Source organism: Acomys minous (genome assembly GCF_964271855.1).
Source record: "Acomys minous genome assembly, chromosome: 14".
Taxonomy (NCBI): domain Eukaryota; kingdom Metazoa; phylum Chordata; class Mammalia; order Rodentia; family Muridae; genus Acomys; species Acomys minous.
In genome coordinates, this window is record NC_140496.1 from 10819358 (window position 1) to 10838970 (window position 19613).

The 19613-nt window shown below is 46.8% G+C and overlaps 1 protein-coding gene across 2 annotated transcripts in view; it reads right to left on the reverse strand.

Moving 5' to 3' along the window:
* The window catches only part of HSD17B2 (hydroxysteroid 17-beta dehydrogenase 2), an 89353-nt gene that overhangs the window by 34046 nt on the left and 35694 nt on the right, over positions 1-19613 (reverse strand). Inside the window, exon 1 of one of the 2 annotated variants that reach the window (XM_084755247.1) lies at positions 18739-19192. The exons of the other annotated variant lie outside the window; for it this stretch is intronic. Within the exon in view, the coding sequence (XP_084611373.1) occupies positions 18739-19006 (268 nt within the window). The 5' untranslated portion in view covers positions 19007-19192. Of the gene's footprint in view, positions 1-18738; positions 19193-19613 lie in introns of those variants that run through there. 2 annotated transcript variants of the gene reach the window in all.

Here is a 19613-nt window from a genome sequence, read left to right on the forward strand (position 1 = left end):
TAAAAGAAATAAGAGGCAAGTAAGAGGAAAGTGTTGTAGTTAAATTCTTCAGCTCACTCAAAGTTCTCTCTCTTTCTCTCTCTCTCTCTCTCTCTCTCTCTCTCTCTCTCTCTCTCTCTCTCTCTCTCTTTCTCTCTCTCTCTCTCTGTCTCTCTGTCTCCCTCCCTCCCTCTCTCTCTCTCTGTCTCTCTCTCTCTCTCTCTGTCTCTCTCTGTCTCTCTTTCTCTCCTCCATCTCTCTCCCCACTCTCTCTTTCCTCTCTGTATCTGTCTCTGTCTCTCTGTGTCTATCTCTGTGTCTGTTTGTATATCTGTGTCTTCTGTCTCTCTGTGTGTCTCTGTCTCTGTCTCTCCGTGTGTCTTTCTCTCTCTATCTCTCTCTCTACCTAGCTATCTCTCCTCTCTTTCTTCTCTCTCTGTGTTCCTGTGTGTGAACATGGGGGTGGAAGAGGATGTGAACATGGAGACCAGAGGTCAACGTCAGGTGTCTTCCTCAGTCACTCCGCACCTTGATTTCTAAGACAGGGTTTCTCTCTGAACCTGGAGCTAACTGATTTGGCTAGCCTACTGGCCAACAAACCCCTTGGGCTCTCTTGCCTCTGCCTCCCCAGCACAGGGACTATAGGTATGCACCACAGCATGTGGCTTTTTCTCGAATGTTCTGGGCATCCAAACGTGGACCCTCACACACACACACACACACACAACAAGCACTTTATGAACTACACTGTCTCTCCAGTTTCAGGGTTCCTTACTTTTTACCTAGCACCCTTCCTCTGTTCCAGGGCATGTTACGCTGAGTCATAGTGACCCCTTAGGTGCTTCTTGGCTGTGACTACTTCTCAGATTTTTCTTTGGCTTTTATGTTCTTGATGCTCTGAAGGACAGCTATCCTGGTCTTCGGAGGAATGTTCTTTTTATCAGAACCATTTGATTTTTTTTTTCCTTGTGGAGTTCTGGGTTTGGGATTTAAGGGGAAAAAAACTGACAATAGTAAGATATTCTTTTCATCAGATTGTATTATAAGACAGCAGGGAAGATAACCCATAGGCAAAATGCTAACATCAAAAAGTTGTGCATGGTAATACACATTTGTAATCCCAATGTGGGGGCAGGGCTGGCTAATCCCTGGGGCTCCCTGCCAGCCTGCATCCCCTAAAGGCAATCTCAAGAGGCTGTTGAGAGGCCCTCTCTCAAAGTCAAGGTGAATTGTGCCCGAGGAACAACACCAAAGGTCTTCTGGTGTCCACATGTATGCATATGTATGTGCATCCACACACATGTACACCTGAACCCACAAATCATAGCATTAGCATGCTTGTGACTTCTGACTTAATCTTTTTTATGTGTGTAGTGTATTCATGTACGAGCACATATGTATACATGTGAGTTTGCCTGTGTGTGCATGTCTGAGAGGCAGAGGTAGTAGATGTTGGGTGTCTTTGTCATTCTCCACCCTGTTTCTGAGACAGGTCTTGCTATTTTGGTTAAACTGGCTGGCTAGTGATCTCCCAGGATCCACGTGTGTCTGCCCCAACTCCAAACTCTGGACTACTAGCACTGTGCCCAAGCGTGTGCTGGAGATCTAAACTCTGGCCTTCATAGTCATGCAGCAAGCACATCACCCACTGAGCTGTCTTCCCAGCCCCTTCAATTCAAGCTTGGTTGATTTGATCTTGATCACTTGAATGAAGCAGTACGTGTCAGGGCTCCACTGTACAGTTGAGAAAGGGACCTCCATGGGGACAAAGGTCCTAGACAGGTACAAAGCTTGAGCTCAGGACCTGTTAAAAGTCTAATATGTGTTCTCTCCTGACCTCTCACTCTCACAAGCCATATAGTCTCACATACCTTCTCCACAGCGACCCCCAAAGTGAGCTAGAAGAGGGTATGAGGATGCCAGGGGTCCCACAAAAGAATACCAAACCCTCAGATGTGTTACTCATTAGAAGCTTGCTTTGAGCTTTCCCCAGCCCCACCTGTGTTCTCTTAGCAGTTTTGTGAGTAGTTCTCATCACAATACTGGATGTTTCTGGATAATGGGATTATCAAAGGAATGCAACAGCCCTTAGATGAACCAGTTCTACGAGGCCAGGATATAGACATAGAAGGAAAAGATGTTTTGAAGCTGTTTTGTCACTACACCTGCCACTGCCTGCCATTGTGACTCAAGTTACCCTATGCATCTTTGCATAACCCCTGATACAAGCCCAAGGAGAGTAAGGAGCTTGCTGTAGAATCCAGCCTTCAGGGGATCCTGCCTAATGTCCACCAGGACCCTTGTATCCCAGTGGTCCTCACCCGTCCTGTCCTGATGCTGAGACCCTTTAATACAGTTCCTCATGTTGCAGTGACCCCCCCCCAACCAAAAGTTATTTTCATTGCTAGTTCATAACTATAATTTTGCCGCTGTTATGAACTGTAATGTGAATATCTGCATTTTCCCGTGGTCTCAGGTGACCCCTGTGAAAGGGTCCTTCAACCCCCAAATGGATCATGAGCCAGAGGTTGAGTGCTACTGATGTACTCTGTTGTTTGATTATCCCAGAGCCAATCCCTACTTCAGACTTCAAGAACTCAGCCTTACTTCTAAACCTCAGGGAGGAGCAACCCCGCGCTCCGTGGTTCACTCCCCAGGAAGCTCTCAATGGAGAAGGACCAAGCACGAGGCAGTGTCTGCGTAGCCACTGCTACACCCTAGCATCTCTTGGCCTCTCCTTAGAGTTATGTGTTCACCCGTCTCTGTTGAGCTCTGTATGCCAGATACCATGTTAGATACAGGGAGTGAACTTGTGGCCTCTACATGCGTTCATTGGCTCCACCTGCAATAAAAGAATAATACCATCACGGGGATTGAATGATAGAAATCCACTCCTGCACGGTTCCGGAGAACGGAAGTCTGAGTTGGGGGTGGAGTATGGCTAAGTTTTGGCATGCGCGAGATCTTCTTCTTACCTAGGAGATGACAACCTCCTCAAGTGGAAGAAGGAGATAGAGAAAAAGCAAGCACTTGGTGGTGTTTGTCTTCCTTAAAAGGGCACTAAAACTGTCATAGGGCCCCACCATTATCTTGTCTAAAGTTAACTCCCTCCCAGAGCTCTGTCTTCCTGGGTCACACAACTGGGTCTCAGGCTACCACAGGGAGTTCCCTAGTTCTGGGGTCGTAAGGGTGCTCCACCCCTCCTGGGGTTGTGGTTTGAGCATGAGATGTCTCCCCTTTCCTTATGCCTTGGGGCACTTGCTTCCCATATGGTGGCACTGTTTTAGGATGAAGAGTCTTGATGGAGGAAAATGGCTCCCTAGGGATGGGCTCTGAGATTTTTATAGTCTGGCTCCACTTCCTGCCTTCCTTGATGTGATTCAGGGTGCAGTGTGACCTGCCGGCTCTAGCTCCGGCTGTGGGCCTTCTCCATTCCTGTGATACACTTTGTCTTCATTGTTGATCTCTGTTATCTCTTGCTCAGGATGACGCAAAGTGGTGATAAGTCAGTACTCTCTTCTGTATGTAACACAAGAGGCAGGTCAGCCATAACCTGTTGGGAAGCCAGCTTCCTCCAGCTCGTTCCTGACTGGATTATTTGAGGTTCTGGCTCCTTCCCATGAAGTGCAGGTCCCTCTTATCTTGGCCTCCTTGTGTCCGTAGTAGCTCAGTACCTTCCACAGAGCCAAGGGCCTGTGCTCCTAAGAGAGGAATTTCTTAGAAAGCAGGTTAGATTCATGAATGGAGCCTGGTTCAGCACTGCTGGAACAGTGAGAACCAGAAGTCAGGGCCACGGTCCACTGCCCTGGCATTAACAAGACACGTAGGCAGCCAAGGAATACCAGCAGTCAACCTTCCTTGCAAGAGAGGACAATGCTTGATGCTTGTACGGGCTGCTGGGCTGGCCAGAGACTCTGTTGTAAATAAGGTCAGATTGGATGAGTTGCGGGAAGTTCAATGAATGCAGGAGGAGCAGGAGGAGGAGGAGGAGGAAGAAGAGGAGACAGAAGAACGGAGAAGGATGGGGAGGAGGGGGAGGGGAGGGTAGAAGAGAAGGGAAGGAGGAGGAAGAAGAGGAGGAGGAGGAGGAGGAGGAGGAGAAGGAGGGGGCATCGAGATGCAGGAAGAGTTGGGGACGTAGCACAAGCTTTCCGTGGGGAAAACAAAACAAAACAAAACAAAAGCCCTGGGTTTGAGCCCCAGCAGCGTGTAACCAGGTGTGTTGGTACACAGCTACAGAGCCAAATTGGAAATTCAATTGCCCTTGACCACAACAAATCTGAGGCCTGTTCCTGGCGACAGGAGACACTGTCTCAACAGCAACAACAAAGGCAGGAGAGGTCAAAGGACAGCTGAAACTTTGGGGGAGTACGTGCAGTCAGGTTCTCTTTGCCAAAATCCTGCAGAGGCAACAAGAGGAGCCCAAAGAAACTACAATATTACCTCCAGGGAAGAAACTGTATAATGGCGGTTCTCGGTCTTCCTAACGCCGTGACCCTTTAATATAGCTCCTCATGTTGTGGTGCCCTCCCCCCCCACACACATACAACCATAAAAGCATTTTCGTCACTACTTCATAACCATAATTTTGCTACTATTGTAAATCATCATGTAAATCTCGGTATTTTCCCGCGGTGTTTTGGGGGTCGTAACTGGGCAGGTTGAGACCCACTGCTACAGGGTAATGGAGGAGAGGGAGGTCTTCCCTGTTTGCAGTCTAGAGTCAAGTGTTCCCCCATATTTCCCGTTGGCAGAGGCCAACTTCAAACATAGAGAGGAGGGTGAAGATGACGGCAGAGATATATGGATGCAGCATGGATGTGCCCGTAGCCAACAACACGTCTGCCCAGAATCTAGCCCTCAACCCACAAACACAACCTCCTTCTGGTTACAGAACCCTGCTACGGCCTGGGAGGAGGTGTTGTAAGTTTAACTACATCTTGCAACGCTTCAGAATGTGACCCTATGAGGGAGCAGGGTAGTTGCTGTCATAATTGAGGAAGGGAAGGGTTTATTTGGCTTACACTCCTAGATCACAGTTTATCACTGAGGAAAGTCTTACTGCAATTGAGTGGGTCCTTATGCTAATATGTCTAGTATCTCTGTATAAGAAAAAAAAAAAGAATTGGGTCTAAGGATGTGTATCAGTTGGTAGGCCATTTGTCTATCATGTACAAAACCCTGGTTTCCACCTGGAATGCCAAATACATGGTGTGGTAGCACACTCCTGCAATCATAGCACTTAGAGGGGTAGAAACAGGAGGACCAAAAATCCAAGGTCATTCTTGGCTACAGAGCAAAGTCAAGGCCAGCTTGGTCTACATGAGATGTTGTCTCCACAAAAGAAGAGAGAGAGGGAGAGAGAGAGAGAATGGAACGTTGTGCCCAGACCTGTGGGGAAGATGGCTAAGGGGGAAGTGGAGGTAGAGACTGAACAGCTGCAGTTGTTAAGTGAGAGGTCACGAGAACTAGCAGAAACTGGCGCAGGCAAGGAAGGTCTTCTGTCTGCAGCTTTCAGAGGGCATGTGGTCCTGCCAATAAACTTAATTTCATGTTTTCTGCCTCTGGGATTCTGAGGAGAATACCTGTAATGTTAAGCCAGCTATCTGGGGTATAAGTGAGGCAGTTCCAGCCTCAAAGGCAGAGATCCAAGTTACTCCAAAATCCAAAACTTCCCAAATATCAACATAAAGCCACGAGTGGAAAATGTCACTCATGGCTTTATGTGACAGATGGCAGACTGGACACAGACAGGCACACAGTGCATCATTGTATAAAAACTGCCTTCAGGCTGTGTGTCTAACAGATATGAAAAAAATGAATGAATTTCTTATTTGAATTTAGGTCCCACCTGAAAGATATCTCATTGTATATATACAAATATCCTGAAATCGTTTTTTTATAAGGGACACCCAGTGTGCACCCAGTGTGCAATTTCTTACAGAAGCAACTGTCAGGAATGAATTCAGACCTCACTTTTCCCTACTGCATGGGATCTGGGTGGACTACAAACCCCATGCAAGCTAAGAGAAGGGAGTGAGTTTCTATTGGTTACGAACTTTGAGCATAAGAATTAGAGAGGTGGAGAAAAAGAAAAAAGAATTAGAGAGGTGACTACGACCTCAGTTCAGACCCCAGCTTTGCCACTTACTGGCCCAATGGGAGTTGTATGAGCCAACCTAACAGAAAGGTATACTCTGAGGCACTGTGTTCCTTAGCTGGGTTTCTGAGCAGGTAGAAGAACTCAAAGGGGTGATGAGCTCTCCCAAGGGGATTACGCCGTGAGTGAGCTGAAACCCACTGGCAGCTCTTCTTACTATAATCTCTCATCAGAATTTTGGATTTTTGAAGTTCCCCTCATACTGTCCCGGGGTGGGAGGTTGTTCTTCCTATGTAACTTCCTGCATCTAAGAGGTGAACAGGCAGCATCTTCACTAAACCCACCGTTTGCAAAAGCTGATGCAGAAGAAGAAAACAGAGAGCCAAAAAGATCCCGCCCTGGCTTCCCAGGGTTCGGCAAGAATCTGAAATGTAACACGTTCTCTCCAGACCCATTCTCGTCACAGGGGGACAATAAGTCTCCCAGGACCTGCCCCATGGGAACTGCCTCAACAGACAACTGCCCGAGATGATGCCATTAAATCACAAATACAATTTAATGCCCTAATTATGCTGGTCCAAGGGCATTTCCTAAGTGTTGGTTTTATAGTTGGCACTGTGTGTCCAAGGCGCTGAGGGTACACTGTGAGCCTGCCCCTGGCATTGGCAAGGCTTGATGAGGAGCAGAAGGAAGCCCAGCCAAACCACCTGGGGTCTGGGAGCCAGCAAGGAAGACTAACTAGCTAGGTGCACTCTCCAAGGCACCATCTCCAAGTAGCAGATAAATGGAGGCTCCAGATAGTTATTTACGTTGTGCCAGGCCACGCCCCTGGTGTAGGTGGCAGAGCTGTTAAACTAGAACTCCTTGACTCCAAAGTACATGCCCTTGGTGCTGTAATAGATCATCATTATCACCTGATAAATGTACCTGACCACTCAGATAGCTCCTGTATGCCAGGGCGTTCATTTCTGCACGCCTGTGTTAATTCAGTGCCCAGTTCTGAGTGCTTACTGTGTGTGTCAGGAAGTGTCACCACTAGCATTAGCTCCCAACTTGTCACAGTCTAGAATCATTTCCCCTACAAAATCCCTGTTGAGTAAGTGTCCTTAGCAGGTGGCTCTGTGATCCTGTCTGTCGGGGATTGCCTTAACTGTTAATGGATGTGCCAGTGCCCAGCCCACTGCGAGAAGCAGCAGCAGCATTCCCTAAGCAGGTGGTCCTGGGCTCTGTAGAGAAGCTAGCTGAGCACAAGCCTTAGTAAGCCAGAGAGCAAGCCAACAAGCAGTATTCTTCCATGGCTTCCGCTTTGAGTTTCTGTCTTAAATTCCTACCCTGACTTTCCTCAGTGATGGACTGAGTGTGACCTGGAAGTTTAAGCCAAATAAACCCTTTCCTCACCTGAGTTGCTTTTGGCCAGATTTTACCATAGCAACAGAAATGAAACTAGAACAGGACGTGTGTTCAATGGTTTCCTTACGGAGCAGAATGAAGTATTTGAGGTAGTCACATGGAATGGCGCATTGACACTTCCTAGTTGTCTGTTATAATATTTCAATGTGAGGGAAGTCCAGCAACCATAACAAACAGTACAGGTATGGAAAGTGAAAAGGCTTGACACCTAGCGATCAAAAGGTGCTTGCTCAAGAGGCAGACACTTAAGCCATTATGGCCCCAATAGCAATGATTTGGAGACATTGTCCACTGTCTGAAGACTTTTTGACCATCTCCAGTGGGGAAGTAGGGTGCTATTGGTCTCCATTGAGTCCAAGCAATAGATGCCGTGAGCAGACGCAAATGTGAAGCATTTTCCAGCTCAGAATAGTCATCGTGCCAAGGTTGAGAAATCCTGATTTTGAAGAAGATAAGAAGGCAGGGAAGTCACATTCTGGGTTCCTCGCATGAGGAAAGGAGCAGCACACACTGGCTTTAGAGCCAGGGCCTACAGCCAACGAGGTTGCCCTGGGCAACGGCAAACCCAAATGAAAGGCATGAGGAGGAAATGCTAGATAAGAAAGCCTTCTGATCTTAGACACTTTATGACAGTGGACACTGTAGGTATTCTGCATAGACTGTATTAAAGAGACAACTATGGAATTCCAACAACCAAGGAGGAGCTTGGGGAAGGTTTGACTAAACCAAAAGCAATGAAGGTAGGAAGCAGAAGGCGATCCCAGATGCATTCTGGGACAATGGGTACAACAGAGGAGTAAACCAACAGGCACCAAAGGTAACTGGGTGGCAAGACCCACTTAGGAACCCTAATCATAAGCTTCATGGGGGCAAGTGTCTTAGCTTCTTCCCTGTTGCTGGGTATAGCCATTTTAAATTCCAATGTCCCCCATTGGCTCAGGTATTTGGATATTTGGTTCCTGTTTGGTGGTGCTATTTGGAGAGGTTTAGGAGGTACAGCCTCGCCAGAGGAAGGGTGTCACTATCAGCAGGCTCTGAGAGCTTTTAAAGCCTCACTCTACTCCTAGTCAGCACCTGGCTTCATGCTCACAGATGAGGTGTGAGCTCTCAGCTCCTTGCTCCAGCCACCATGTCTGCCACTTGCTGCCATGCCTCCCCACCAGGATGGACTCTAACCATGTGGAACTGTAAGGCCAGATAAACTCTTCCTTCTAGAACCTGCTTTGGGTCATGGTGTTTTATCGTAGCAACAGCAACAAATGGCACTGTGGCAAAACACCTCAGTAAAAACAAGCTGGAGGAGGAAGGATTGTTTGTGCCTCAGAGTTCCAGGGCACAGTCCAGCATGATGATGTCAAGGCAGCAGGAGCCTGAAGCCACTGGCCACATGCCATCCAGGCAAGAGACAGGAAGAAATGAATGTGCCATAGTGCTGAGCCTGGGTTCTATTTTTTGTACAGCCCAAGGTGATCCCCAGAAGCCCATCTCACAGGTAATTCTAGATGGTTCGAGTTGACAGTTAACACCATTAGCCATCACAGGGAGGCCCTGTCACATCAGGATCTCAGCCTCAGTTGTGACTAGCGGGACCTACCCAGTGAAATTGGGTATGTATGGGATTAGGGAGAGAAATGGCTTCTATAAAACTTTGAGCACTGCTGCATTCTCCGTGCAGGCCTAATGTTGTCTTTAATTCCTACCAGGGATTTAACAATGCTGTCCAGGTCCACGCCTGAGATCAGGAAATCTGGAGTTCTAGGAATGGGTACCCAAGCACAAATGAACTCAAACACCACTCCCCACACAGTGAGTCTAACACAGTGGTTCTCAACTTTCCTAATGCTGTGACCCTTTAAGACAGTTCCTCATGTTGTGGTGACACCCCCCCCCCCAACCATAAAACCATTTCGTTGCTACTTCCTAACTGTCATTTTCCTACTGTTGTAAATCATAATGTAAATATGTGATACGCAGGACATCTGATATGAAACCCCCAAAGGGGTCATGACCCACAGGTTGGGAACCACTGGCCTGACACATGGTGGAGGTTGATGGACAGCAGCTTCCAGCTGTCTCGAGGTGATCACAGTATGCTCAGTGGCCCACGGTGGGCTGAGAGGCCCATCCTTAAGAGATTACAGAGGAGCCATGCCTGTTTTGTGACTGCTTAAAGTTCTGTCTCTTGCTTCAGCTCTTGGCTGGATTCTGTCAGAACAATGAGCCGCTCAGAGTCTTATGTGTTCTGCAGCTCAGTCCTTCCTTGCATTCTCAGACTTTGGTATTTGTAGCAATGCCAATCTCTAGTGAGGCCTCACGGCTTCATCCTGCCGTGTAATGGGATTGTGGGCATGAACCACCACACCCAACGTGTGAACTTTCTTTCCAAATTCCCCCCAGTGCCCTGGGCAAAGAGTACTCAGCTGTCCCAGAGTCTGTCCTATTCTTTGAGGTCAACTGGTTTCAACTTTCTTTATTATGTTTGGGTGCCCATCATGGGAGTGCTTTCTCCCTGGGGCTCCTGGGGACCCATCGATCCATGTGCATACCGTGGCCCCTGGTCTATAGGGCTCTTATTGTAGGTCAAAGCACTTCAAAGCTGAGGTCACACTGTGCTTTGTGCCGGGACCACTCTGTGCCACTGTAGGAGGTTCTGGCAGTGGTCCAGTCTTGCCACTAGATCTGGCATGTCCCCACACTTCTCAGTTCTAACCGCAGGTTACCAAATATTCCCTTGGGAGCCAAACTTCCCCTGAGTCCACAACAAGGTGTTCAAAGGGAAGGAGAAAGAAAAGCCAATACTCTGAGAATGTTGGTACAGGTGGTGAGTGAGCAAACCAGGGCGTTGGCAGGAAAAGCATGGTTCAGAGCAAGAGGACACCTTTCTCAGCCCAGAAAATAGCTGGTAGCTTTGTTCTCCCTGTCCCTGCCTCTCTGGATCTCTGTTTGTCTCTCTGTCTCTCTCTACCTCGCCATCCTTTGTCTTAGCTGACGTCCTATGGTGATATTCTCTCAGCAGGTGTTGTATGGCCATAGACTGTGCCAAACATCTGGAACATTCCACTTCACTCTCCAAATAGCTCATCACCAGTGTTGTCCGGGACCAACTGGAAGCATTGGTTTTTACCCTGAGGCTTCTTCTTCTGTCCTTGACTGAAGCAAGTCTCTCTGGTGAGTGAGTACTCTTGGTGCCTGGCAGCCAGAGGCCCGTGCTCAGCCCGTTCCTTCTCTCTTCCATGTCAGAGGTTGACGATAGCCCTGGTCACTCAGGAGCTCTCAGACGAAACAGGGCTTAAAAGAAAACAGCCAAAAGCTGTCGAGGTACACAGGCAAGGATCTAAACCCCGGATGTATAAGAAAAGCATCTGTAAGCAAAAGCCCAGATTGGGCCAAGACCTGAAAAAAACAAGTTAGCGACAGAAAGGGAGCTTGCCCAGCCAAGGAAATGGCCAGAATGCAAGCGAATAAATGATCAGAGCAATAATGAAAAAGCCAATATGGAAGCAGCATCAATGAGTGGTGCAGCCAAGCTCTTCCTTCACCGAAGGCTCGACTGGACGGCAGAAGCTTAGGAAAAGGGTAGGGCATGATATTGTTTTAGGAATTGTCTGATCTGTACTAGGTGCTAAAATACATTCATAGCTGCTTAGAAAGTTCATAGCTGTTTAGAAAGTGATCCCACGAGTGTAATTAGGTCATGTGACTTCCAAAGACACAGCATCAAGTGCACAGAGCTGCAGCTTGACCAGACCACACACCGAGGACACAGCCTGGTGAGGCTTTGCCATGTGGTAGAGGATCCAGGAAAATCAGAGAACAAAGGACAAAGCCACAGAGGTTATTTCAGAGGGACCCAAAAGAACCTCAAAGAATCCAGGGAGTCCTGGTAGGCAGAGGCAGCCACGCATAGAAGGAGACTATGGTTGACAGAGCTGGAGCAGATGTCAAACTCGGATAATTAGAAAAGCCCTAGCATCTTCAGAGCCCCGTGGGGGACAAAGGAGCTTGTATTCATGTCATAACCTGAGTAAGTAAGAGCATGCTTAGAACCAAGCCCACATAAAGTCTTGTCTGGAACATACCAACGATTAAATCACCACAGAACAATGGGTCCTCCAAGAGTAAGGCCATGTCACACTGCCCTTTCTGTACAGGTGACCCCAGCAAGGAGAACCAAGTGGTTCAAGACTAAGCAAGTGGTCAGACAGGGTAATGCTATCTATCACAAAGGGTTGAGGGCGTTTCACTGGTGCAGGGCCATTCCTTCATTCACTCATTGTCATTGTATTGGGGCTAATGTGATCCTCTCTGAGAAAGGTGGCACAAACATAGAAGAGACCTGGGTCCTGCCTTCAGGCAGCTTACAATGCTGTTTGGCAGATTTTGTTCTATAAGGCTCTCACAAAAAAAGAGAAAAAGAAAAAGAAAAAAACCTCAGCTATAGTGCCTAGGAAAATAATTGTTCAGATTTAGGGGTGTGGCTCAGGGGTAGAGTTCTTCTCTAGCATGAGGCCCTGGGTTCAATTCCCAGCAACACACACACATGCACGCACGCTCACACACACACACACACACACACACACACACACACACACACACACACACACACCAGAACTTGGAAAGCTCTGATCATAGATCATTATTCTCTATTTACTCAATTTCTTACCTTTTAATAATCTATTTTTAAATTCAAAAGAGCCCACATCCCAAGGTGACACCAAGAGCATTCAACTTACAGAACCTCCACTGTAACTCCTAGAAGATGTCGCCATAACTTGGATCCTTCATTTGGAACAATAAGAAGAAAAAAAAGAGAGAGAGAGAGAGATCTTTGCTTAAAATAAATCTATTTCTCTTCCTGGGTGCATCTTAGGTTGTATCAAGTTTTGAAATTTTCAATTTGTAAAATATCTAATAAAGCAAACTTTGTGGAGAGAGCCAGCTGAATGCATGCAACAACTTACCTAAGCACTTTAGAATACTCTAGAAGCTACTTTGGATTCTTAAGGATGCTCTGCCTTTGTCAAGCCTTCCCCAGCTTCCCACCCCTGTGCATGCACATAAGACCTGCCCATGGTACTCCCCTAGTGGTACTTGCTCATCTCATAGCTGCAGTCAGGTGTAGCCATGTCTGTTGACTGGATTTTAAAGCATCTCAGATTCACAGAATCAGCAGGGAACAGTCAAGGTGCCTGAGAAAGACAAATCTGACTGGTGAGAGCATGAAGGTGGAAATCAAAAGTTGCCCGCATTTGTGCCACCAAGCCCAGAAGGATCTGAGGATCAAGAGACACAGTCTCACATGAGCAGAGGGGCTGGGGATGCCCAGCCCAAGTGGGTCTAAGGCCAAGGGTTAGGAGGAGAGCTGATTGCATTGCATGCCCTTCTAAATCTTCTGCCCCATTGCTCCTAGAAAATAGATGATGGCCCACACTGTATTCTCAGTAAGTATTTATTGAGGGACTGGGAAAATGGCTCGAAAGTTAAGAGCACTGGCTGCTGTTCCAGAGGACCCCAGTTTGAGTCTCAGCACCCAGGTCAGTAGGCTCACAAGAATTTATAACTGCAGTTCCAGAGACTCTGATAACACCTTCTGCCCTCTGCCAGAAACCTGAACACACACAGAAAGACAGACAGATACACACACACATAGACACACACACACACACACATAAATAAATAAATCTTTTTTAAAACATAGCTCCTCCTGAAGAATGATGCCCAAAGCTGACCTCTGACCTCCATACATATGCACCTGTATACATGTGAACACACACACACACACACACACGTACATATTGAGTAGATGAAAGACTGATCCTTCTCTCTGGTTACACGTCATTTTCCCCTTTACTTTGTTTTTTTCCTACTTTTTTTCTTCCTGACCACTCCTCAGACCTGCTTCTCGCCAGCCCAGCACACAGTTCTCTCATGCTCCCTGACCCCGATACCTCTACCTGTGAGAAAATGCTGTGCGTGTCTACACAATATTTCCAGTCTACCGTGGGAAAGCAGAAGAGGAAAAGCTGCTAACAAGAGGCCCAAAGACACCTGATTCAAAACATGCTTGTGACAAATGTCCCTGGAGCCCTTTCGTGTGTGTGCATGGGCTCATGGTACACTTCTTCTCCCAGCAGCCAGCAGCTACCACCCCAAGTCTGAGGGCTGTCCCCAGGGTGTTAGAGTCACCACCACTGATCACTGGAGGCCAAAATGCTTCGAAGCTAAGTGGCAGAGAACAGCACTGCCCTTTTCTAATGTTTGACAGGAGTGGTGATAACAAAGACCACAGCTTCCTGATATCCAGTCTGGACAGCTCTAAGAGGTGACTCACATCTGTCTAGGGTGACCAAGCTGAAGTGACCCTCAGAGGACTTCTTCACTTGGCCTCACCCTTTCTCTGCCCACCTTGCTCCTTGGAAACCTCTCTTAAAAAAAAGAAAGAAAGAAAGAAAGGAAATCCCTGAAGAAAAAAAAACAACACATTTTTAAAGAAAGAAAAGAAAAGAAAAAGAAAAAGGAAAAAAAGAAAATAAATAAAATAAATAAATAAAAATAAATAAAAGAAAAAAGAAAGAAAAAAGAAAACCTCTCTAAACCTTGCCTTGGGGCCTTCTAATCAGAATCCCACCCTCAAGTGGGGTAGGCACTGGACCCAAGTCATGAGCTTCTGGCTTCAGATGTTTTTCCATCTTTTGGTGCTTGAGTGTTTTGTTTTGTTCTTTCAATCATACTGACCCGCTCTTCACCAATTTTACAGTCATTTAAAAACTCAAATGACCATTATAGTTTCAGGATACCTTGGAGACAAACATATTCAAACATTCTCTGCATGTTCAATATAATTAGATTGCTTCAGAGGCAAAGTAGCTTTGAATATCACAAGGAAATGAAACAAAGGACTCCAAGAGGAAAAGGATATTGTTGCAAAGTTGAGTTTGTAATTGTCCTTCACTTAAGGACCATAATTAAATAGAAACCAAAGTGACCAGATCCATTTAATGTTATCTCTCTTTAAATAGCCCATGTTCATCTTTTCTTTTCCTTTTCTCAGCACTAGGAACGGAAGCTAGGGCCTCAGCTGCACTCCCAGATCTTATTTTTCCTTTTTAGTTTGAGATAAAATTTTACTAGCTTGTAATCCCCTGCCTCCACAGACAGAATAGTTGGAATTACAAACCTGTACCACCAGACCCAACTTCTTTTACATTTTTGTTTGTTTGTGACAAGAGTCTGTATCTGACCTCATATATGTTCTGTATCCAAGGATGACCTTGAGCTCCCATACCGAGATTACAGGCATCAGCCACTGTGTCTTGATTCTGTTATTCTCTTTTGAATATTTTTAGGGCATGAAAAATTCCATGGCATCACCAAAAAAAAAAAAATCTATGTTTTATACCCCAGCCATTTACAAACTCCTATACAGCTTCTCTCCTTCTTTCATTTACTTTTATAAAATACATTCTCCCCAGTTTTCCCACCAGCCACCATGGGGGTCTGAAGTGGGAGGAGAATGCTTGGACACTCAGCTCACTTGTCTTCCTGTAGCCTTCGCTTCCTGTAGCCATGCTGCTTCGTGTTCCCCTGCAGCTGTCACCTCTTGGAGCTGTCACCTTTCACGACTGCACATTGCGACACTCAAAAGAGGTATGATGGATTGTGGCTGCTCTGGAGGGGTATCTATCTTAAGTAAGATTGTGCTGCGGACATTGTTTGGATTTCTGTCTACACCTTAGTTTGGTTGGTTTGCGCTGTGGGGGACTGAGCTTAAGGCCTCTGGGTGCTAGGCCAGCACTGCAGCCTCAGAGCTGCATCCCCCTGGCCTGCCAGGTGATTTCTTTCTAAAGTTTCTTTCTATTACTTTTAATTAGGTGTGTTGGCATACGCATGTGAGACCAGAAGAGGGTGTCACATCCCCTGAAGATAAAGTTACAGGCTGTCGTGAGCCACCCCACATGGATGCGGGGATTAGAACCAGGTCCTCTGCAGGAACTCTTGTTGTAAACCACTGAACCATCATTGCAGCCACCACCTCTTTCAATCAGTTCTTGAAGAGCATTTTTCTTTCCTTCTTTCTTTCTTTCTTTCTTTTTTTTTTTTTTTTGGTTTTTTGAGACAGGGTTTCTCTGTGTAGCCTTGACTGTCCTAGACTCAGTTTGTAGACCAGGCTGGCCTTAACCTCACAGCGATCCTCCTGCCTCTGCCTCCCAAGTGCTGGGATTAAAGGTGTGCGCCACCACCACCACCGCCCGGCTTGAAGAGCATTTTCAAGTAAAGGAACAATGCCTGTGACTTTTCCCACACTGTCACTTTCCTTCCTCTAGTCTATAGCCACTAAAAGTCAAGGCTGCCTGAAACAGTGCGTTTTAAACCCAAGGAAAATACTTGGGGTGTGTGTGTGTGTGTGTGTGTGTGTGTGTGTGTGTGTGTGTGTGTGTGTTTTGTAGTTTGTTCTGGGACAATAAGATGGTTCAGCAAGTGAAGGTGCTCACCAAGAAGCCCAAAAAGCTGAGTTCAAGCTCCTGGACGTACATGGTGGAAGGAGAGAACTGACTCCCAAAGCTGCTCACTGATCTCAACATGTGCACTGTAGTACACACACACACACACACACACACACACACACACACACACACACACATACACACACACACACATATACACACACGGAAACATGGACATACACACAGACACACACAGACACACGGTCACAAGTGTGCACACACACATGTAATTTAGGGCAGGAGAGAACAGCTCAAAAGAGTACTTCCTGCTGTTTGAGAGGACTCGAGTTCAGTTCCCATGGCAACATCAAGTCACAACCACCTGTAAGTCCAGATCCAGGAGCTCCGATGCCCCTTCTGACCTTAGGGCAACAGCACTCAAGTGCATGTACTCCTCCCCCACGTGTATACATAGATAAAAAATAACAATAAATCCTTTTTTAAAATCCTTTTAATGAGTTCAGGTATCACAAATTTATTGTAACTTTGTCCATTTCATTTAGAGGTTTGGTTTTTGTTAGTTTGTGTGGTTGGCAGGTGTTTTGGTTTAGGGGTTTTTTTGTTTTGTTTTGTTTTTGTTTCATTGTTGTTGCTGCTGTTATTTTGGTTTCTTTGTTTGTTTTGGTTTGTTTGTTTGTTTGTTTGCAGGGCTGGAGATTGAACCTGTGCCTTAAGACATGCAAGGCAAGTTCCTCTACCCTTGACCTCCCACCCAATTCCTAAATTTTTCCATTTAGCAGAGATCTTGAACCCCCCCAGGGACAACGCCAAGCTTGTGCTTGCATTGTGCAAATGACAGGAAATGGCATTTTAATGCCTCTCAAATATCTGTAGCCCTGCTCTAACATTCCAAAGAAGTTCCCTTAGGGGCTAGTCACCCGGGCTGGTGCTGTTGTCTTGATTTAGATATTGATAAGACAAACAAGCACGAGTAAAGTCCTGTTTTCTCACCTGTCTCGGGATCTGCTGGAACCGGCCCCTCTCAAAGGTCAACTGGAGAAGTGTTACACCTTAAAATGATCTCCTGGAGTCTCTGCCCCTCACAGAGATTCTACAACTGGCAGGAGGCCATAGCTATTGTATTTCCAGGATTGCTGAGGCTGGGGAGAGCTCTGGGGGTAAAGGACTTTCTACGCATGTCTGCCTGAGTTCGGATCCCAGTGCCCACATTAAAAAAAAACAAAACAAAAAACTAGGGGCAGTAGGAAAGGCTGAGGAGCCAAAACCAAGAGGATCACTAGGCTGACTCTCAAGCCAGTCTAGCCAGTCGCTGAGCTCCGGAGTCAGTGAGAGACGTTGCCTTGAAGGATAAGATGGAGAGTGACTCAGGCAGACAGACACCCAGGACCAACCTCTGACTTCTGATCGGTACAGAGACAGAAAGAGAGACAGAGAGCAGGACGCATCTCCAGGGTACTTGACGGTTCTGTCTTCTTTAGTCCAACTGGGGAATGCAACGGCTACATTTGACCTGGACCGATTTCAGAATCCTGGGGTGCTTGCTGGAACGATTCCAGAATCCTGGGGTGCTTGCTTGGGTAGAGACTGCCTTCTTCCCAGCCACTGGCCCTCTAAGGATTCAAGTGAACCCGAGGTCCCCAGATGCAGGCTTCCGGGTGACCCCAGGCATCCACACAGGAAATACCCCACTGACTGACTCCACTGTTCACTGTTAAACTCATGGACGCTCATGTCCCATACTTCCACACCCCAGCAAGAAGCAAACTGTGCTCATGTCAAGAAAGAATTGTGTTACTGGGTTCAAGGTAAAGGGCAAAAAATAGAAAAAGAGACAAGAACTTTAAAGTCCGTTTCTCAGGGAATCATCAGCCTGTGACTTTGCTCCCCACTGCAGCTAGAAGCCACAGCCAGAGGTCATGACTTCTCCATGCAGGGGTGACAACTTCCTCCCTAGATTACTGTACTGATGGCCTTTCCTTTTCTTTCCAGGCCTTTCTGGCTTAGGATAACTTTGGAGAATTCTAATTATAGCTTTATCCCAAGCCCCAGCCTCACCAAACAAACCCGTTTTACAACTCAGAGGAATCTAATTTGGCTTCACACTTACTGTGGGATAACACACACAAAAGAAGAGAGAGAGAGGCCGGCAGCTCAGCTAATGAGCAACTAGATTTGGGCACGGACTGCCAACTCTATGTAATTAAGAAGCACTAAGATGGTAATGACATGTAGAGAAAAGGTTCAAACAGGACAGGAGGTTCCTGATTCCTGATAGCAGCCAGGCAACTGCAGAGGCTCCAAGTGCACTGCAGTCCCCAGGCATATGTATTGCCCCGAAGCTGGCCTGGCCACCTTCCTTACATACACAGGGTGGGGTGACCAGACCTGGAACCTAGATCAGTAGTCATCTCAGAACACCTAAGCCTGAAAAAAGCCCGCCGGGTGCTTCCTGGTACAGTGACACACAGCACATGATGCCGTTTTTACTTATTAATATTTATTCCTAGGAAATTAACAAACTCATTGTATAGGCAGGTGCTCCTGACCAATTGTCACTTTGCGTTTTCCCACCAGCTCTTTCCAAAAGCATTTCCAAATAAAAGAACACCAAAAAATAAATAAATAAATAAAAATTTAATTTAATTTAAAAATGTAGCCTTGCATATGTGCTGTCTATCATTTACTCTAAGTATTTTACATTCAAGCCAAAACTGACAACATCCCGCCAAGACAGAGTCTCAAATCCTGCTTCCCATGACAACCCCAGCAACACTGACCACTAACCTGTCACCAGCACGGCCTTTTGATCCACGGGTAACAATTCTTGGTCGGATGAACTCACATACAGGAGAAGCAAGCAGCACAACGATAAGAGGAGCAGGCTGCAGAGGAGGGACAGGCCGAGCAGGCAAGCACCTCCCCAGAGGCCAGCGAGGCACCCCGCCTGCCTCTTCCACTGCCCCGGACTCTGGGATCTCCAGAGAAGCATGCCCCCCAGCGCGGCAGTGGCAGCCAAGTAGAGCCATGCTGACTCAGAGCAAAACGGACTCATCTCTCCACTGGTCTTCTTTACTTGCTCTGGGCCAGTAAGTAGAGTGTGTGCAAAAGCTAGCTGGAGGCAGCCCGGCTTATATGGAGGGAGAGGCGAGAGGGGAGGGGGGAAACAACAGCCCCCGCACCCTTTGAACAAGCATGTTAAAGGTGGCGGTGATACAGGGAAACTGCTCCCAAAAGGTAATTTAAACTGTGCAGTGTGATATAAATACCTACTCATTCCCCTAATGCGGTACACACACACACACACACACACACACACACACACACACACACACACACACACACAACTTGCTCATAAGTAAACACACAGGTTTAACAATCTTCTCACCTGAGGGATTAATATACAGGTAATGATTGACAGATTGGAGTTATAAAAAGATGATCTCCTTTGGAATGTGCCCCGTGTTGTGTTGTGCCTGTGTGTGTGTGTGTGTGTGTGTGTGTGTGTGTGTGTGTGTGTGTGTGTCCCTGTGTTATCCAGGTAATCAATGAAGCTTGAAAGGTGAAGTCTAAAAAGAACGCATCCCTGATTTGGCCCGTGGAGGAATCCTGCCAACTGAGACAGGCTAAGGTCTCAACGGACCAAGACGGAGAGATTCCTT